Source organism: Ochotona curzoniae, unplaced genomic scaffold, assembly GCF_017591425.1.
Source record: "Ochotona curzoniae isolate NIBS_2020 unplaced genomic scaffold, NIBS_Ocur_1.0 contig_2699, whole genome shotgun sequence".
Taxonomy (NCBI): domain Eukaryota; kingdom Metazoa; phylum Chordata; class Mammalia; order Lagomorpha; family Ochotonidae; genus Ochotona; species Ochotona curzoniae.
Window position 1 is genome coordinate 7,373,229 of NW_024465561.1, and position 17,217 is coordinate 7,390,445.

Here is a 17,217-nt window from a genome sequence, read left to right on the forward strand (position 1 = left end):
GATTTCCTGGGCCTGCCGTTCTGAGTGGTAAGACTGGCTCATCTATGTAGCACTGACTCCCCAAAGCAGTGAGGGGAGGCATTCTGATCCTCCTGACCCTAGGGGATGGCTGGCAACATCTAGACGCATCTGTGGTTGTGGCATTAGTGGGGAGAATGACTGGATCCACGGGGTGGAAGTAGGGAGGTGGCGGAACATCCTACAGTCCCCAGGGCACTGCTGAGAGACCCTGCTTGTGAGGGTCCCACACTACCTGCTGGGTCGCCAGTGTGGATGGAGGCATGGTTCAGATATGAACTCCGGCCCTCTGCCTGCACGCCCCAGCATCTGGATCCCTAAGACGCTCTCAGGGAATGCTGCCGCAGGGCCGGGGACCTCGCGCAGAGTCGACGCCCTGCACAGCCTGATTCTTCCACAGTGCCTTCATCTCTCTAATCAAGGACAAGAGACCCAAAACCTCAGACAGCTTCTAAGAAAATCAGGAAAATGTCAGTGAGTAGCCGAGACATGGCTCCTACAGCTACAGACAAAAAGATCACTGCGGCTCACGTGCGAGAGTTACTTTTTCTGGGAGGAGTGTTTCTGAGCCTTAAAAATCAATGTGCAGAGGTGTCTGACTCCTAACTAAACAAACCCTGTACCCAACAGTGAAGTGTTGCCTTCCACAGGATTTAAGCTTATTATTATTATTATTATTATTATTACACTAGAACAATAAAACTCCCAGCAACAAGGAAGCAAAGATCTATTTCTATGTTTTCCAATATCTGAGCTCTACCCACTCTAGCAACTGTTTTAATGGTCAGGGATTTGACAGAACATAAACCAAATGTTTCTTTTCAACCTAAAACCTTCCCTTCATGAAATCTCATGTGAAGATATATGCAAATGACAGCAGAAGCTGAGCTGCTGCAGCTGTCCCTAACCTTCCCTGGGGACCAGCCCCAAAGGCTAGTCCCGCCAAATCAGGGGCTCCTCATGGTCAACTGTAAATGTTGCTATTCTAGTATAAAATAAGACAAAGGAAAACAAATCCAAACTTTAAAAGGAGCAAGAGCTCATTTGGGTAAGACAATCTGTGTTACCGGCCAAGGTGGTCAGAGACGTGACTTGAGAGTTGCACAGTGGTCAGCTTGGTCAGCGGCCACTGGCCCTGGCAGGGGAGTCTCGGAGCCGAAGGAAGCATGCTTAATGCTACTTTCGGAATCAGTCAACTCAGAGCACCAGGAGTTTTACAACTTCCAACTGGAAGTGGAGGAACAGATAAGACTGTATTTATTTATGTGTGTGTTTTCTTACAAAGATAAGCATCTAGAAAAGCACACAGATTTAAAGAAAGCACATCTGGAAGTCTCTTACACTGTATTATATAGAACAAGTAATGGGAGAAATATTTTCTACTATGTCAAAGTAGCTGTGAAAACATGGTCACATTTTGCTTTAGCTGAATAGTAATGGTCAAAATCAAAATCAATGAGAATGGCTAAATGGTAGCAGTTATTGCTACGGACGTTTTACTTAAAGAACTACTTGGAAAAAAACAGCGATTTTCATCTTATTCTCCACCACTGTGAGAAGAAGCTAAAGGAAGTATTCACAGATGCCACAAACCACTCTGTTCGCCAGGTAACACACAAAGTACACTGCCTCACAGCACTGTTGTGCTCCACGTGTGAATGAGCAGGATGAGAAGAGCAGTCTTACCTTGTAGCACAGGTACAGCAGGACTGCTATCGGGACTGAATAGCGCATTATACATATCTACATGCAAGAAAGACACTATTTAGATCATGAGTATTTCTCCATGTTTTGGGATTATGGGTTTTGCTTTGTAAACATAGGGCTTTCCCCCCCACTCCCACCCCCACAACAACAGAAATACAATGTAATGGAGCGTGAGCCTCCGTATGCAAAACAGCCCAGCCAGAATCAGGATTCTAATCACTGCTAAGATACTTTAGCTTCTACCATATTGCCACCTAGTGAATTTATAGGGCAGAACAATTCAAAACTGTGTTTTACAGGCTTTTAAACACGATCATGCACTTTTTAATAATTATTTTTAGGTAAGCATTTATAATGAAAGTTAAAAGGCTAGATAAAAAAAGGGACTTTGGGTTATTTCTCATTTCCCTTTCTGTGTCCTTGTATTTTAAAATTCTGCATAATGAACATAGCCGATGTTACAGACAAGATAAAAATTATTTTTAAAGACAAAATATAGTTATCTTAAAAATAATTTCTTATACAGCCTCAATTTATCAGCTATCTAGTTTTAGTTTCATATTTTACTAACCATGTTATTCAATGATGGCTAACTGCTAAAAAAAGTAACAGACTGAGTTAGTATGAAACACTGAAGAATCCTAAAATGCAGAGGATGGCATGCTGTCTCATGACACTGACAACCCATACGGGCACCGCTTTGAGTCGCAGCTGATCTACTTTTAGCCCAGCTCCCTGCGAATGCACGTGGGAAAGCAGTGGAGGCTGGCCCAAGTGGCTGGTCCCTGTCCCCACGCTGACAGACCTAGATGGAATTCCTGGCTCCCAGCTTCAGCCTGGCCCTCTCTAACTCTGCTTTTCAAAAAAAGAAAAACAACAAAAACAATTTTTTTAACCAAATGGAGAAAGGGATAGCACTGACCCTCCTTGGGCTATAAAGACGCACCGACTTCAACAGTAACTCCCATATCTCAGGACTGCACAAGCCAAAGGACGCGAACACGCACATGTGTGACGTCCACAGGTACTTCATCCTGCAAGGACAAACAGGCCAGAGTGCATCAGCTGAGTAGAGAAAGCTGCAAACCCAGCCTTATGACCTGTGAGAAAGCACTGTCAGAGGCTTCATTATTAATTCCACTGCCTTTTGGGAACTACCAAGTGAGTACAATATACAGGAACCTTTGTAATCCGGGCAAAAAGCAGCTGAAAGGTATCCTAATGGCCAAAGTCCTTGCCTTGAACATGCCGATATTCCATACAGATGCCGGTTCTAATCCTGATGGTCCCCACTTCCCATGCAGCTCCCTGCTTGTGGCTTGGGAAAACCATTGAGGAAAGCCCAAAGCCTTGGGACCCTGCACCTGCATCCTGGAAGAAGTTCCTGGCTCCCGGCTTTGGATCAACTCAGCTGCAGCAGTTGCAGCCACTTGGGGAGTGAATCACCGGATGGAAGATCTTCCTCTCTGTATATCTGACTTTCCAATTAAAAAAAAAAAAAAAACAACAGCAATCTATTAAAAAAAGAAAGAAACCTTAGCTCACCAGCAGGTACAGAACCAAGCTGGAGCTCAGGTCATGCCAGGCTAGGCTATCACACCTGCTGGTTTGCATGAGCCAGGGATGGGAACAGACTGAGCAGGGCCAGGTTCCAGCACCTGTCAGTAAGAGTTGGTACTGGGGGAGGCTGGGTCAGGCCAGGCTACAGCATCCAAAGGCAAGGGCCAAGACAGGTGAGGGACTATATCAAGCTGGGTCAGAGCAACCACTGGTACATGCAAGATCTATGGCTTAGAACAGGCCAGCTTGGGGAGCAAAGGGGATGCACTGGATGGGTTGTGGTTCCCACTGCTGAGTGTGAGGGTCATATTGGGGGCTGTTGTATGGTTTGGACACAGCTGTAGTGTCCTTCAGCACAAGTGTGGACTGGGTCTGGAGTGTGCCAGGCTGGGCCAGACTCCAGCACCCACTGGTACTTGTGAGAACCAGGGTAGGTATAGGACGGGCTGGGCTAGGTCTCTACTATGAGGAGTCTTATGTAAGCTGTGCCTGCATGTGAAGCAGGCTTGGATGGGGTGTAACACCAAACAGTAAAAACTGGAATGGGTAAGGGTCAGTCAGGAAAGGCCATATTTCGACTAGGATAGGAAGTGGACTAAGTAGGGCTGGCCCATGGACTCACCAATGCATGCAAGATCAGGCATTGGGAGAGGTTCTGATGGAGGAGTTTGGGCTACTCCTCTGTCAGGACACAGTCCCTGCAGGTGAGTGCAAGAACCATGACAGGGAGCAGCCCAGACCAGGCCAGGTAATGATACCCACCAGCATGCATTTGGCACAGGTGGGGGATGAATCAGGCTGCGCCAGTTCATATCACCTGCTGGCGAATCCATGCACCAGAATGGAGTGTGGGTGAGGCTGGATCAAGCCACAACACAAGCCAGTTCACAAAAGGGCTGGGACTAGAGGCTAGCTGGGCTGAGATAGGATGTAGCCCCCACCAGTGTGAGCTGGAATTGGAGGTGGGCCGGGCTCAGTCAGGGTATAACACCCACTGGCAAATGTCAAGGTGAGGTGGGCCATACCAGATTGGACAACAGTACCCAACAAGCACACCTGAGAACCGGGGGAGAAGGAGGCAAAACTGGTAGGGAGCTGTGTGGGGCTCCCCTACTGGACCACCACTCCCACTGATGAGCATGAGTGTTGGAATGGGGGCAGACCAGGACAGGCAGGGCTACAACCCCTGTTGGTCACATGAACTGCATCAGGGGAAAGCATAAGCCAGAGTGGGTGCAGGTTGGTTGGGCTTTGCCACAGCATCAGCTGGCAGATGCTGGCACTGGGGGCTAATTCTGTCAAGTTAAACTACAGACCCACCCGGAGAGTGCAAGATCCAGGAGTGGGAGTAGGTCCAGTAAGGCACCTCCCTCTTGGGTTGCCACTCCCACTGGTGAGCATGAGAACCAGGACTGGGGCAGGCATGACAAGACAGAGTGGCACCTGTCAGCACATGTGTGGGCTGGACAGTGGAGCTGGTTGGGTTGCACTAGGCTTCATTGTCCATTGATATTATGAGAGCTGAATGCCATGTGGAACAGAGTGGTCTAGTCTGCTGTGCATCCTGGCAAGCACAGGAACTAGGGTAGAGGGCAGGCCTGGTGAAGGTTATTGCAGGTTGCTTAGAGTAGGCTGCAGTGTCTATTGGTTTGTGTGAGGGCCGAGTATGTGGTGAGCAGAATCAGGCTGGACTGCAGCACCTATTGGTTTGTATAAAAGACAGGGCTGGAGGCAGAACTAACCAGCAATTGTAACTACCAGTGTGTGCGTAGGCTGATTTGGGTGACAGACTATGCTGGACTCTGTACTGCTATGCACACACAAGAATCAGGTCTGGGATCACCTCAGATGAAGTTGCTTTGGGGACCCCCAGTTAAACTGTTGGACTCAGAACCCCAACCATGGAGAGAAGTGCAGGTTCCATGGTCTGAACATGGAGTGCATGTGTCAGGGCTGGGCCTCCTCAGTGGCTCACACAGAGCAGTGGACAGCATATCCAGGTGCACCTGGAGGATGTGGCAGCACACTGGAACCTGCAGAGGACACCTGGTACACAACAGAGGATGGAGGACAGAACAAATTGATCAATGCACCCAACCAAGAGTTGACAGTGAGTATCCAGCCAAATGGAGACTCTCAGGTGGACTAGGTGAGCCAGTGGATTCTGGAGAGATCTCATCGTGCTTAGAGTGGCGAGATGGGCAATAATTCGGAACTGATGAACTATCAAAACCTCTTGAGTAGCACCCTCAGAGAATGCCCCACATCAGCGACTTTACTCCATCCCAGGGTACAGAGGCGTTTGGGAGGCTGGGTGTGGCTTCTCAACTTTTCTCTCCTCTTCCTCCAGATACAGGAAGGATAAAAAGAGAATGTGGAAATAATGGCTTCACCCACATTCCTTTAATCCTTGACCCTTATCATCCTAATTAACTATGTAAAAATCATCAAGAATATACAAATAAATCTTAAAAAAAGAAAGGAATATTTTTCAGTTGGAAAAGGCAATACAGAAGGGAACCACAAGAAAGATGACTGTTTGCTTCCAAATTACACTAACAAATATCAAGTGAAGTCAAATACAAGTACCTCATTGTGCTCAGTGCCAAGAATCCAAACAGGATGGTATGGATTACGTTGTAGGCTGTTTCCGGCTTCAGGTCCACTGTGCATCTTCCCATTTTGCCCACTGACTGTTGCTTTGCAGGATCACTGAATGAAATCGTGAACATGACACAATTAAAGCGAGATAAATGATCTTAACTCAAATCTTTTTTTAACAGAAGATAGAAGCACCTGGTACCTTATTTAGACGTATATTGTTTACTTAGTGAATCAGCCTTCACTGGGAACGTGTTGATGAGGCTACAAGTGTCACAGTATCAGGAATTCGTGTAAATTAGATTTCACAGATTGTAGGTATATATTTAAAGTGTATGAGCTCTTTAAAGAATAGCCAGGAAGTTCTTTTGAAATCACTAAGACTGTAAGAGATCTTTAAAGATGCTTTGCAAGTTATTATCAGTGTTGCAAACTTTTAACAAAGATGAATTGACTTTTGACCTGCCAACATCCCAAACTGTGTATTCAACAGATGACTTTCACCAACTGCAGCTACATTCAGGCTATTACAGCCAGTAAGACCTCCATGAGCTCCTCGGCGACCATCAGCAGCCAGCTCATGCTGCTGTCCGTGTGGGCCGGCAGCCTCTCTGACTGCAGGCCCACAGCCTTCACCCTGCTTACCCTGCATGTAGCTCTTTAAACATTCACAGAACATTAAAGTACCTCTTTCTCTCAAGTAAAAAGTAACATGAACATTTGTCCTGTATTTCATCTTTTGCAACTGGCTGTCTCCTTACAACGGCTTTTAATACAGTCCTCTATTTCCAGGTATTCCTTATAAACTTGTGATTTGATTTCAAAGTTTACTCAAGTCAAGTTCATTTTGTTTCTCAGGTTTTGTAAGAACACTTCACGGGAACATGAGCTAAAGCACCACATCGGGAAGCACACGCTGGCCGTGAGGGAACAGAGTAATGAGTGAGTTCAGATGTTGCGCAGCTGGTTGTGGAGGGAAATTTATCAGGGAGGGCCTCCAGTTTAAGAGAATCAATGCTCTGATCAAGATCTACTGCTCACTCATTGGGGGGGGGGCTTCTCTGTAACCAGAGAACACTCATCTCCAGAAACTCTCCTTTCACCACTGTGGAGTCACAGCGAAATCAACATGCTCCTCTAAAGGTACTCTGAACCACTGGTGCTAATCCTTATTGAACTGCTGAATATCAACCCGAGTCCTGGCTCCTATGCTGACACTAAAAGAGGACACCAGACAAAAGGACACATGCTCTTGCCTCTCCTGGATGCCTGGCAGAACTCTGCAACACCTCCTGCCTGCCCCAGCCTAGAGGCAAGGCCTTCCCTCATCCTGCAGATACGCCCCAGGGAACCCCGCGTCGCTCATCCTTCACACTGATGCAAATGTGCTGCATGAACTGCGTTATGATCCCTCTGAGTTAACCAGATGGGTGGAAAGACCGGAAACACCTGGCACTGATAAAATACGCTTCATGTTTCTTAAAATGTAATTCATAGTATGTTACTACAGTTCTTTACTCCTCTAATAAACTCCTAATCGCCCTACCTGATCAACAAAGATTTTCTAAAATCTCCAATTCTACACACGTCAGCTTCCACAGACGGCTCACAGATTCACAGGGCAGAGGGTTCACAAAGACACTGCAAGCCCACTGGGCTCCCTGCTCCCCAGGCTCTCCAGAGTCCTGCCGACACCTGCTAAATCAGGGCTGTCTAGAATCATTTCCATCTATTTTCACAGGTCTAAGTTTTATCTTAGCATAGGTATAACAGAACACTTCTGAAAGATACTAAAATAGTTTATCATCAGTGAAATACTTTCATGGTTGAGTATTGCTTCACTCTTAATAATCGTAAAACACTTCAAGTGTTTGGAATTCATTCTAACGACAGCTCTCTGGTGGCCGCGACTCACACTTCACCAGCACCTTAACTGGCAAGGAAATGATACAGGAAAAATGGATTCCTCGAGGGCTTCATTAAGTTTTCACAAATGATGGTGGCCTCAACTTCTTACACTTAATTTTCTGTCAATTTAACACGATAGTAAATGCAAACACCCCATAAGCTTGATTCTGCGAGTTTCAAGAAAGTCCTCATATTCTCTAATTTTTTTTTCCAATAGACTGGGAGACATGTGGCTTAAACACTGGAATTTATTAGTTAGGATTTTTAATAGATACTAGTAATTATGGTCCATTCTAACACTGTGATCTTGAAACAAGATGTGGGAGAGCCAATGAACCCTAACTCTTGATATTTCTGGAGAAATTTTTTTTTGATTTAAAATAGAGGAACAAGGTAGAAAATCAAAGGAAAGGAATAAAGGAAGCAAACGAGGAGAGCTCATGAGCTAACAGCCGTATTGGCTAATGACAGCTAACATGCGGAAAATATTCCAGGCGTGAGATCCTTGTGTGACTTCTTCATGTTGTTTCAACTTATTTCTGTTTCTTACAAGACTCTAAATACTTTTAGGAGTCTCAATCCACAGAGAAAAAAAAGGGGGAGAACACCAGCGGGTTACACACTAGCTCATGCCCACACTGTTACTAATTGTACACATGGATCGTTAAACCCGGACCAGTCTGTATGATGGCGCCTGCTCTCTGCTGTCTCGGAGTGTGGAGTCTTACTGCTCTACAGTAAACAACACTTCTGTTCTGTGTCTGACATTTTGCTTTCTAGCTTAGCGACGATTTCTCCAGCATGTAACAAGCTCTTTGAGGCAGGTGCAAAATTTATGAAATATGCCCTACCTGAGCTTGTGAAAGGCAACAACTAATGCGGTAATCACTGTGATGGACAGAACAAATACGTAAGCATAAAAAAGCAGCGTCTCAGAGAGCCTTTCAAAGGTATTCAAAGGAAGGAGGCCAAAAGCTTCTTCACACAGGTAGAGATTTGCATCAAAATCCCTGGGGAACAAAGGGAAAGCAAAACATTAAATTCAATCCAAGGACAGGGAGCTACATCACACTTCCCCCCCACCAAAATGAGCCTTCACTAGTTGAAGGCTCAGTGGGGACTTAAGTTTTAAAATCCCTGCTGGCTTAAAACACAAGGGCAAGCAGCTTTGCAGTTCAGCCATACCTTGTTGCGCCAAACCCGAATTTTGCCTTCAAAAATTTAAATATATGTTCATCTGACTTCAAGTTAAGAATTTTCTACAGAGGGGAGAAAACAAAACAAAATAAAAATGTCATTAGTGCCTTGGGCACGGTGTCCTGGTAACTGCCACTGATTCAGTGTGTGTGCTCAGTGTCTGATTTCATAGAGGTAGTGAGTTCACAGCAATGCTCAGAATTGGGAATCCTAAAGCAGAGGCTTTCAAATTCACTTCTTTTTAAAAAAGCATAGTTTCATTCAAAGATTTATGTGTGTATTCAATATGCAAAACAGGTAAAAGACGAGCCTTTTGGCTTTTGGAAGAGAGAGAAGGCTGAAGCCCAGCAAGTACAATTTTTTCTTTTTTAGACCAGAAAATCTACACTCTGACTTGAAACAAGAATGGGAATAGCTCTGTCTGGCTTTGGAGACACAACTCAAAGACAGCTCAAGACAGCAGTAGCCTTCCCATTAGCGATCATAATTTTAATTAATATACTTTCAAATGTACGGCTAACAGCAATTGAAAAGAGATTACATCAGGAGTACAAACATAAAAAAAATGAAGCTGGAACTGAGGTTAATACACAAAATACGCTCACTAGAGAAGAGCTACAAATCTGTCCATTTTACCAGCAAATGCCATCCTTAGGGTTGTAAGAGTCCAAGGAACAGTGGCTCTCAGGCTGTCCCCACACTGCTAGAACTGAGAATGTGCGTCTAGCAAAAACACATCTTGTTTTTTTCTAATTCTTTTCAAGATAGGTCACTTGCAAAACATTTCAAGAGATATTATTCCTTGTGGAGTCAGAAATATGTGGCCTACACAGCAGCTTTCCAGTAGTTTCATATATTGCAGATCACCGAATATGTAAGGGGGGGCAACAGGATGTACTGCCTGGGTTTCAGTGCATCTGCCAGGAGAGCTGACTGCCTTGACCAGTACTGTCACGCACCGTGAGGCTGGCTGAGTGAAGGGGCTTTTCACCTCTGACAATTAACCCTTTCTAGGAAGGAGGAGCATGTTCTGCAGATGGTCTCCATCCTGAGCCAAACCTTCCAGGTGGGGTAACGTCATCCTAGAAGTACACTGTGTATTTTTGCTCTAGCACAAAAGCAAAGGACAGTTCACAGTCCAGGAACTCTACCCTTACGTAATGTCTGCTTTTTGTTTTGTTTTTAAAGCCAGTATTAAATATTAGGAAGCATGCTTAAACCAAGTTCTCCACTAGGGCACTTAAGATGCCTTAGCAAAGCCATGCAATATATAAGCTAAGTCACAGAATACATTTCTCTGCTGAATGGGTGTCATTGTTAAATCAGTTAAATGTTGGGAAGCAACTACCGAGAACGGACACAAACCATCTTTCCAGCTGAGATCAAAGAACGAGGACAGTGATTTCAACTGAGCCCAATAACCGCGGCTTTTTCAACACCACAGGGTAGAAAGCTATCTAAAACACTGACATTAGTGACATTTGCTTGATGCTTTTAAAGTCGAATTCAAGACAGAACATAACTAAGAAAGACCTAACAGAAATCAGTAACTGAAATCAATAAAATAATTCTTATTTCCAAGACAAAGTTAAAACTGAGGTTGTTTGGCAAAACTGGAAACCATTCAGTGATGCTACATGTTTATAAAGCAAGGATTCCTTTAAAAAGTAAAAACATAAAATCTATCTCAATGCCCTAAGTGAATTCAGAAACATATTAAATATGTCATTCTGTGACCTTACCTTAATAATGTTGTTGAGAAAAAGCGTGAAGCACAGAACTATTAATAAATGTAATAAAAGTTTCCCAATCCGATTAAGGAAGCTTCCAGTTTTCAGGTTTCTCTGGAAGTTAAAAGAACTGTGTTTTAATTCTTCAATCTATACATGTAACTTCATAAACAAAATGAAATGTCCTAAGCATTTAAAACACCAGATGATGCAATACAGAGGAAATGCATATATGTGCAAAACACAACCTACTACTCGCTCCTTAGTCTTAACAGCTCTCCACGATTACATGGATTACATGACATCGGGCACTGGGGGGCACTGGGGTCTGTCTACCCCAGGAATGTCTGAGGGAGTGATCTGAAAGATTGTTTCAGCATGTATCCACTAACTCAGGGATCACATAGGTGTAACTCAAAAGACCTGCCAGAATAAAAAAAAACAAACTGTGCTTTTCGCTACAAGTTTTCTTAGAACCCTCAGATAACTTTAAACATTCTCAGATTCAACATCTCAAGCACTCAAGCATGAGAGATGTTTACTTTCAATTAAAGGATGAATGAGAACAGTTGTTTTTAAAATCTTTATTATTATTATTATTATCATTTTATGATATAGTTCCACAGGCTCCTGGAATTTCCCTTATCCCCTCCCCAATTCTCACCCCCCGCCAATTCCTCTGTATCATTACTATAGTTTTTCATACACAGTCCTATGTCCATCATTGCGGGCATGGACAAAGGCAGAGAGTCCAGCATCCTATTGTCAAGATATAGTACACAGTTTCATTGTAAGTCCATCTTTGTCTGGAATTAGAGATACATACTACATTGTATCCTCACATCTAGATATGGTAGTCTCCATTTCAGTAACTATACATCCCCTTAAATGAAAAGCCACAAAACAAAATCAACAACAGAAAGAAAAATAGAAATTTACAAAGCCATGAAGTTAAATAACATGTTACTAGATATCACAGTCTCCATTACACACCTACTATATATCCCCTTAAATGAAAATTCACAAAACAAAATCAACATCAGGAAGAAAAAAGAAATTAACAATACCATGAAGTTAAATAACATGCTACTGAATGACTAATGTGTAGCTGAAGAAATAAAGAAAATCAAGAATATTCTTGAAGAAAATGATGCTACTGAATCATCTATGATTCACTGAATAATTTAACCTTCCATGTGTAAAGGACCAAGCCTAGACAGAGGTCACTATCACTACATTACCTTGAACATGAATGGGTTACATTTTTCAGATTTAAAGACACAAAGTAGCCGAATGGATAGAAAACAAGACTCAGCTATATGCTACCTATGGGATACTCCACTTTCAAGGACACACACAGACTGAAAGTGAGTAGACAGAAATAAATATCCCATGTCAAAGACATGACAAGGGAAGAGCAGCTACAACTGTATCTGATAAAACAGACTTCAATCACAATGAGACAAATCAGACTCTTACAGTTTTTAAAAAGATATAACAATTATAAATATATGCATGCAATATTAGAACACCTAAATACATAAAGCAAACATGAATTGAACTAAACAGAGGCAAATTATAATACAGTAACAGTAGAGAATTTCAATTCCTCTACCCAAGAGAGAAAATACACAACAAAACACTGAAAGGCTAAAAAGACCTAAGAGACATTCAGAGAACCTTTCATCCAACAACTGAGGAATTTATATTCTTTTCACCTACAACATGGGCTGTTACCCAAGACACATCACAAGTTAATCACAAAGCAAGTGATAAATGAAAGAAAAAAATTCATGCTAAGCATCCTCTCTGATCACAATAAAATAAAACCAGCAGTCAAAAACAGGAAAGATTTTTTTTGAAACTATATCAACACATGGAGAACAAGCAACATGCCTCTGCAAAACAATGGGTCAATAAAGGAGAAACAAAATATCTCAAACAACGCATCTCAAAAACTAAGGGAAAAAACCAACTAATTTCCTAACATCAGATGGAAATAAATAATAAATATGTGAGTAAAGCAAATAAAAATAGAGATTTAAATCAAACAAGAGGGCAATAAAACAGAACTGACTTTATAACAGATTAAAAAATCAATAAATCTTATCTAGACTAAGAAAAAACCCTTACAGAGTTGAAACTAGATATATTACAACCAACATTATGAAAATATAAAGAATCATAAGAGAATATTATGAGCAACTGTATACCAACACATTGAAAATCTTAAAAGAAATGAATAATTTTGGGATCCATAAAACCTACCAAAATTGAGTAATATTGAAATAGAACAAATCACAGAACATACTACAGCTTGGATCTTTAATCCAAAGTTTCCCTTCAAAGAAAGCTCTTGGATCAGAGGAGTTCACTATTGCATTCCACCAAGCACTTAGAGAATTAACACTAACCCTTGCAGTATTTTAAGGAAGGCATTCTTGGAAATTCTTCCACAAGGTCAGCACTACTCTGCTACCACGACTGGACAACGACACAACAAAAAGGAAAGTTCCAAGACAATGGTCCTGATAAACAGAGATGTAAAAATTTCCAACAGAATATTTGCAAACTGAACTAAATGGAAAACCACGATCAACTGGGACTCGTCCCAGGGATGCAAAGATAGTCCAACATATGCTAGTCAACAAACACAATGCATCACAGTAACAAGATTAAAGACAAAAATCGTACGATAATAGATTCAGAAAAAGTGTTTGATAAAACTCAAGATCCTTTCGTGATACAACAAACTCTCTACAAATTAGGTAAAACAGAAAACTTCCTCAACCCATTAAAGCTTGTATAAAACAGGCTACAGAATAAGGCAAGCATGCCCACATATACTGCTTTTATTTAACACAGTGCCAGCAGATCCAACTAGAGATATTAGTCAAGGAAAGAAGTAGAGAGCGTCCAAATTAGGAGGAAACCAAACTATCACTGTTTGATGATTTTTTACATGGAGGCTCAAATGGGTTAAAGTCTTAAACATAAGATTTACTGGAAACTATCAGAAGAAAATCTAGGGTACATGATACTGGTCTGGGAAAAGAGTTTTTGAAACAACAACAACAAAAACTCAAGTCACAGGCAACAAAATATAAACAAGCAAATGGGATCACAGTAAACAAGAGATATGAAGAGCAAAGCAATCAACAGAGTGAAGAGACAACCTCCCCAGAATTGATAATCAGCTCCAACAACTCACTGCCCACAACCTCTAATAATCCAAATAAAAATGGGCTGAAGAGAATCAAGATGGCAGAAAGGGGTAAGGACACGTTTGAACAAACATTAACTTGTGTGAAGCAGAGAGGGCACATACCAGGAAACAGGAGCAGGAGCCGACAGACGACAGCAGAGGGGGACCAGGACACAGACACAGGAAAGCAGTAGAAACAACAGTGTGGTGTTGCAGTGACTGATACCCCCACGGCTTCAGCCAGTAGCGATCTGAACTACACCGCAGCCGGAACTATACACAGCAACAACCTGGGAAGGGATGTTCACCAGGAGCTCAGAAGGTAAACTCAAAGAACTGCCAGTCCTGCTGGTCTGTTTGGTTTGATCAAGAACAGAGATAGCAGCTCCTAGAGCTCCAGGGTCAGAGAGTAGCAGGTCCCAATAGATGGTGAGGGAACAGGGTGGATTTCACAGCCTAGTCCACCCCATAGAGCTGAATTGGACACCATTTTGCCCAGAAAGACAAAGGCCATGGGATAGGACTGAGCATGCACTGAGCTCGGAGTGAACTCATTTCTGGCTCAGCAGGTCTGCAACAATGTGACTTCCTATAGGTTTCACCCCAGATAGGGCCAGGTAGCCCTCAGATCTGACAGCCAGCAGATCAAGAACTCTAGTGTGGCACATCAGGTGCCATTTTGTACAGTGTGGCAAAGACATTAAGACTGCAGGGATAACAGTGAGCTGTGTATGCACTGAGCTTGGAAAGAAGTGGGCTCAGTGCATTACACTGGTCCCACAGGAAATTAAATTATTCAGTGAATCATAGATGATTCAGTAGCATCATTTTCTTCAAGAATATTCTTGATTTTCTTTATTTCTTCAGCTACACATTAGTCATTCAGTAGCATGTTATTTAACTTCATGGCATTTTTAATTTCTTCTTTTCTTCCTATTGTTGATTGTGTTTTGTGGCTTTTCATTTAAGGGGATATATAGTAGGTGTGTAATGGAGACTGTGATATCTAGTAACATGTTATTTAACTTCATGGCTTTGTAAATTTCTATTTTTCTTTCTGTTGTTGATTTTGTATTGTGGCTTTTCATTTAATGGGATGTATAGTAACTGTTTAATGAAGACTAACATATCCAGATGTGAGGATACAATGCAGTATGCATCTGTACTTCTACCCAAACTGTAATACCTGGGTTTGAATCCTGGTTTCATTTCTGGTTACAGTTTCTTGGCAATATGTACTACGGCATATGCAGCAAGTAATGGCTCAAATACCTGAGTCCTGAAACTCGGGTGGGAGAACTGGAGCGAGTTCCAGGCTCCTGGCTTCTGCCAGCCCCAGACCTGGCTGCAGTACACCACCAGGGAGTTAAAAGGTAAATGAAAGATTTCTCTCTCTGCTTTTTGAAATAAATAAAAACAAATCTGAAAAAATATATAAAAATCTATCAGATGTATGAAAAAGTGCATAATATCACTAATTATAAAAAATGCAAATTTAAGGCACTATGAGGTAACCCTTTATCCCAGTCAGAATGACAACTGTTAAGATGCAAGAAAAAAAAAATCACACATAGGGAGGTATGTAGAGACAGGGAAGCTCTTACATACTGTTTACAGTAATGTAAATTAGAATAGTTTCTATGGTAAATAGTAGGAAGTTTCCTACCCACCCCTGGTCCTTTCATCCGCCTCTCCCCACCCCCAAATAGAACAATGAATTAGCACATGAGCATATAATCAAAGGACATCTGTCTGCATCCCCATGTTTACTAGTCAGAACAGCCAGGATCTGGAGTCAAGCTAATGTCCATCAATGGATGAACAGATAGAGAACACGCAGTGCACGCGCACGTGTGCACACACACAGAGACACAAAATGGAGTACCATTCGGTCAACAGACTAAATCCTGTCATTCGTGACAACATGGATGGTCTGGGACAGAGTGTCAAGTGAAATAAGCCAGGCAGAGAGAGAGAGAGAGAGAGAGAAATATTTAAAATAATGCATTTTAAATTTCAAATAGTTAAAAGAGAGGGTTATTAATGCTCTCACTTCCTACAATCGATGAACGCTTAAAAGTGAGACACAAAAATTAACCTTAATTTGACCATTACCTAACATATGCATGAACCAAAACATCAGGCTGTGTCCCATAAAAATATATAGTTATGTCTCAATGAGCAAATCAGCACAACTTTATAATCATAAGCAACTGCTCAATAAATCTTAGCCATCGGAAGACAGAAACAATAAACGCCTAACCAGTGGGATGGCCCATGACTGCAGGAAGCTTCAAACAGGAACGCTACAATATGCACTTCTTTTTTAAAACAGAAAAAACAAATGATGATACTCATGTTTTTAGTGGGAATCTAGATATCAATTTTTGTTTGTATGCTGTATAAAAATAAGGTCTAATGACCACATAATTTTTAAAAAGTCTTTGAGTAAGGACAAAAACAAAAGTCCTACCTGAAGTTTTCTTGCAATTAATACTGAAAGGTTAAAGCTGATGAGCAATGATCCAAGAATCATGGAATTAAAAAATTGGAGAATGCAGACCAGCAGTAAACTTGCTATCTGTATACCATAAAGCCACGTTGCCTGCAACGACCAAACATTAGATGGTTAAACACTGTTGGGGGCGGTCAGTCTAGGGTGATGTGTTGGATGTGTCCAGCTTGCAAATAACGCAGAAAACACCCTAGCTTCAAGAAACACAAATCTGAGAAATGAAACTAAGTCATAAAATACCAACTTTTTTTTTACCTTTTAATAGCAACATTTTAAACAATTTAAGTAAAAGGCACATAAAAAGGGATAGATATTATGAAGCAGAGCACTTTGCAATTGCAGTTTGCAATCTTCAATCTTCCCTTAATCTCTTTGACATTTGTCACTGCTTTCAGGAATCTGTATTTTTGCTTATTCTTTGCTATTTCTCCAAACCATGCACCTCTGGACAAGGCTGAATGCTGACCCTGTCTCCGAGTGAGGGTCTGATTCACAAAGGACTGACAACTCCTTCTGCATTGTTCCCGGGTTCACAACGGACAGCATGGCGCAGTGCTTAAATACAAGAGTCTCCAAGTCCGTGACACCTGTCCTGTAGACCTATCAGGAAGTCACCCACTTGTGTGATCTTAAGGTACTCGAAATGGGAAGGACAGAAGGTGGTTATGCATTAAAACGCTAGCAGAGAACAAGCAGCTGCTAAAGAGAACTCCTAATGTTATAAAAACTCTGAAAGGAGAAACAAAACATAACCAACTGAACATGAATATCACAAA

The 17,217-nt window shown here is 42.1% G+C and overlaps 1 protein-coding gene across 3 annotated transcripts in view; it reads right to left on the minus strand.

Annotated features, from left to right (window-relative positions):
• The window catches only part of DPY19L3 (dpy-19 like C-mannosyltransferase 3), a 75,416-nt gene that overhangs the window by 18,342 nt on the left and 39,857 nt on the right, over positions 1 to 17,217 (minus strand). For 2 of the 3 annotated variants that reach the window (XM_040976489.1, XM_040976491.1), the window contains 7 exons: positions 16,400 to 16,531; positions 10,734 to 10,835; positions 8,980 to 9,053; positions 8,646 to 8,804; positions 5,875 to 5,997; positions 2,648 to 2,759; positions 1,705 to 1,761 (listed from right to left, as the gene is read on the minus strand). In XM_040976489.1, the coding sequence (XP_040832423.1) occupies positions 1,705 to 1,761; positions 2,648 to 2,759; positions 5,875 to 5,997; positions 8,646 to 8,804; positions 8,980 to 9,053; positions 10,734 to 10,835; positions 16,400 to 16,531 (759 nt within the window). The remainder of the gene's footprint in view (positions 1 to 1,704; positions 1,762 to 2,647; positions 2,760 to 5,874; positions 5,998 to 8,645; positions 8,805 to 8,979; positions 9,054 to 10,733; positions 10,836 to 16,399; positions 16,532 to 17,217) is intronic. The other variant, XM_040976490.1, reaches the window with a different exon arrangement.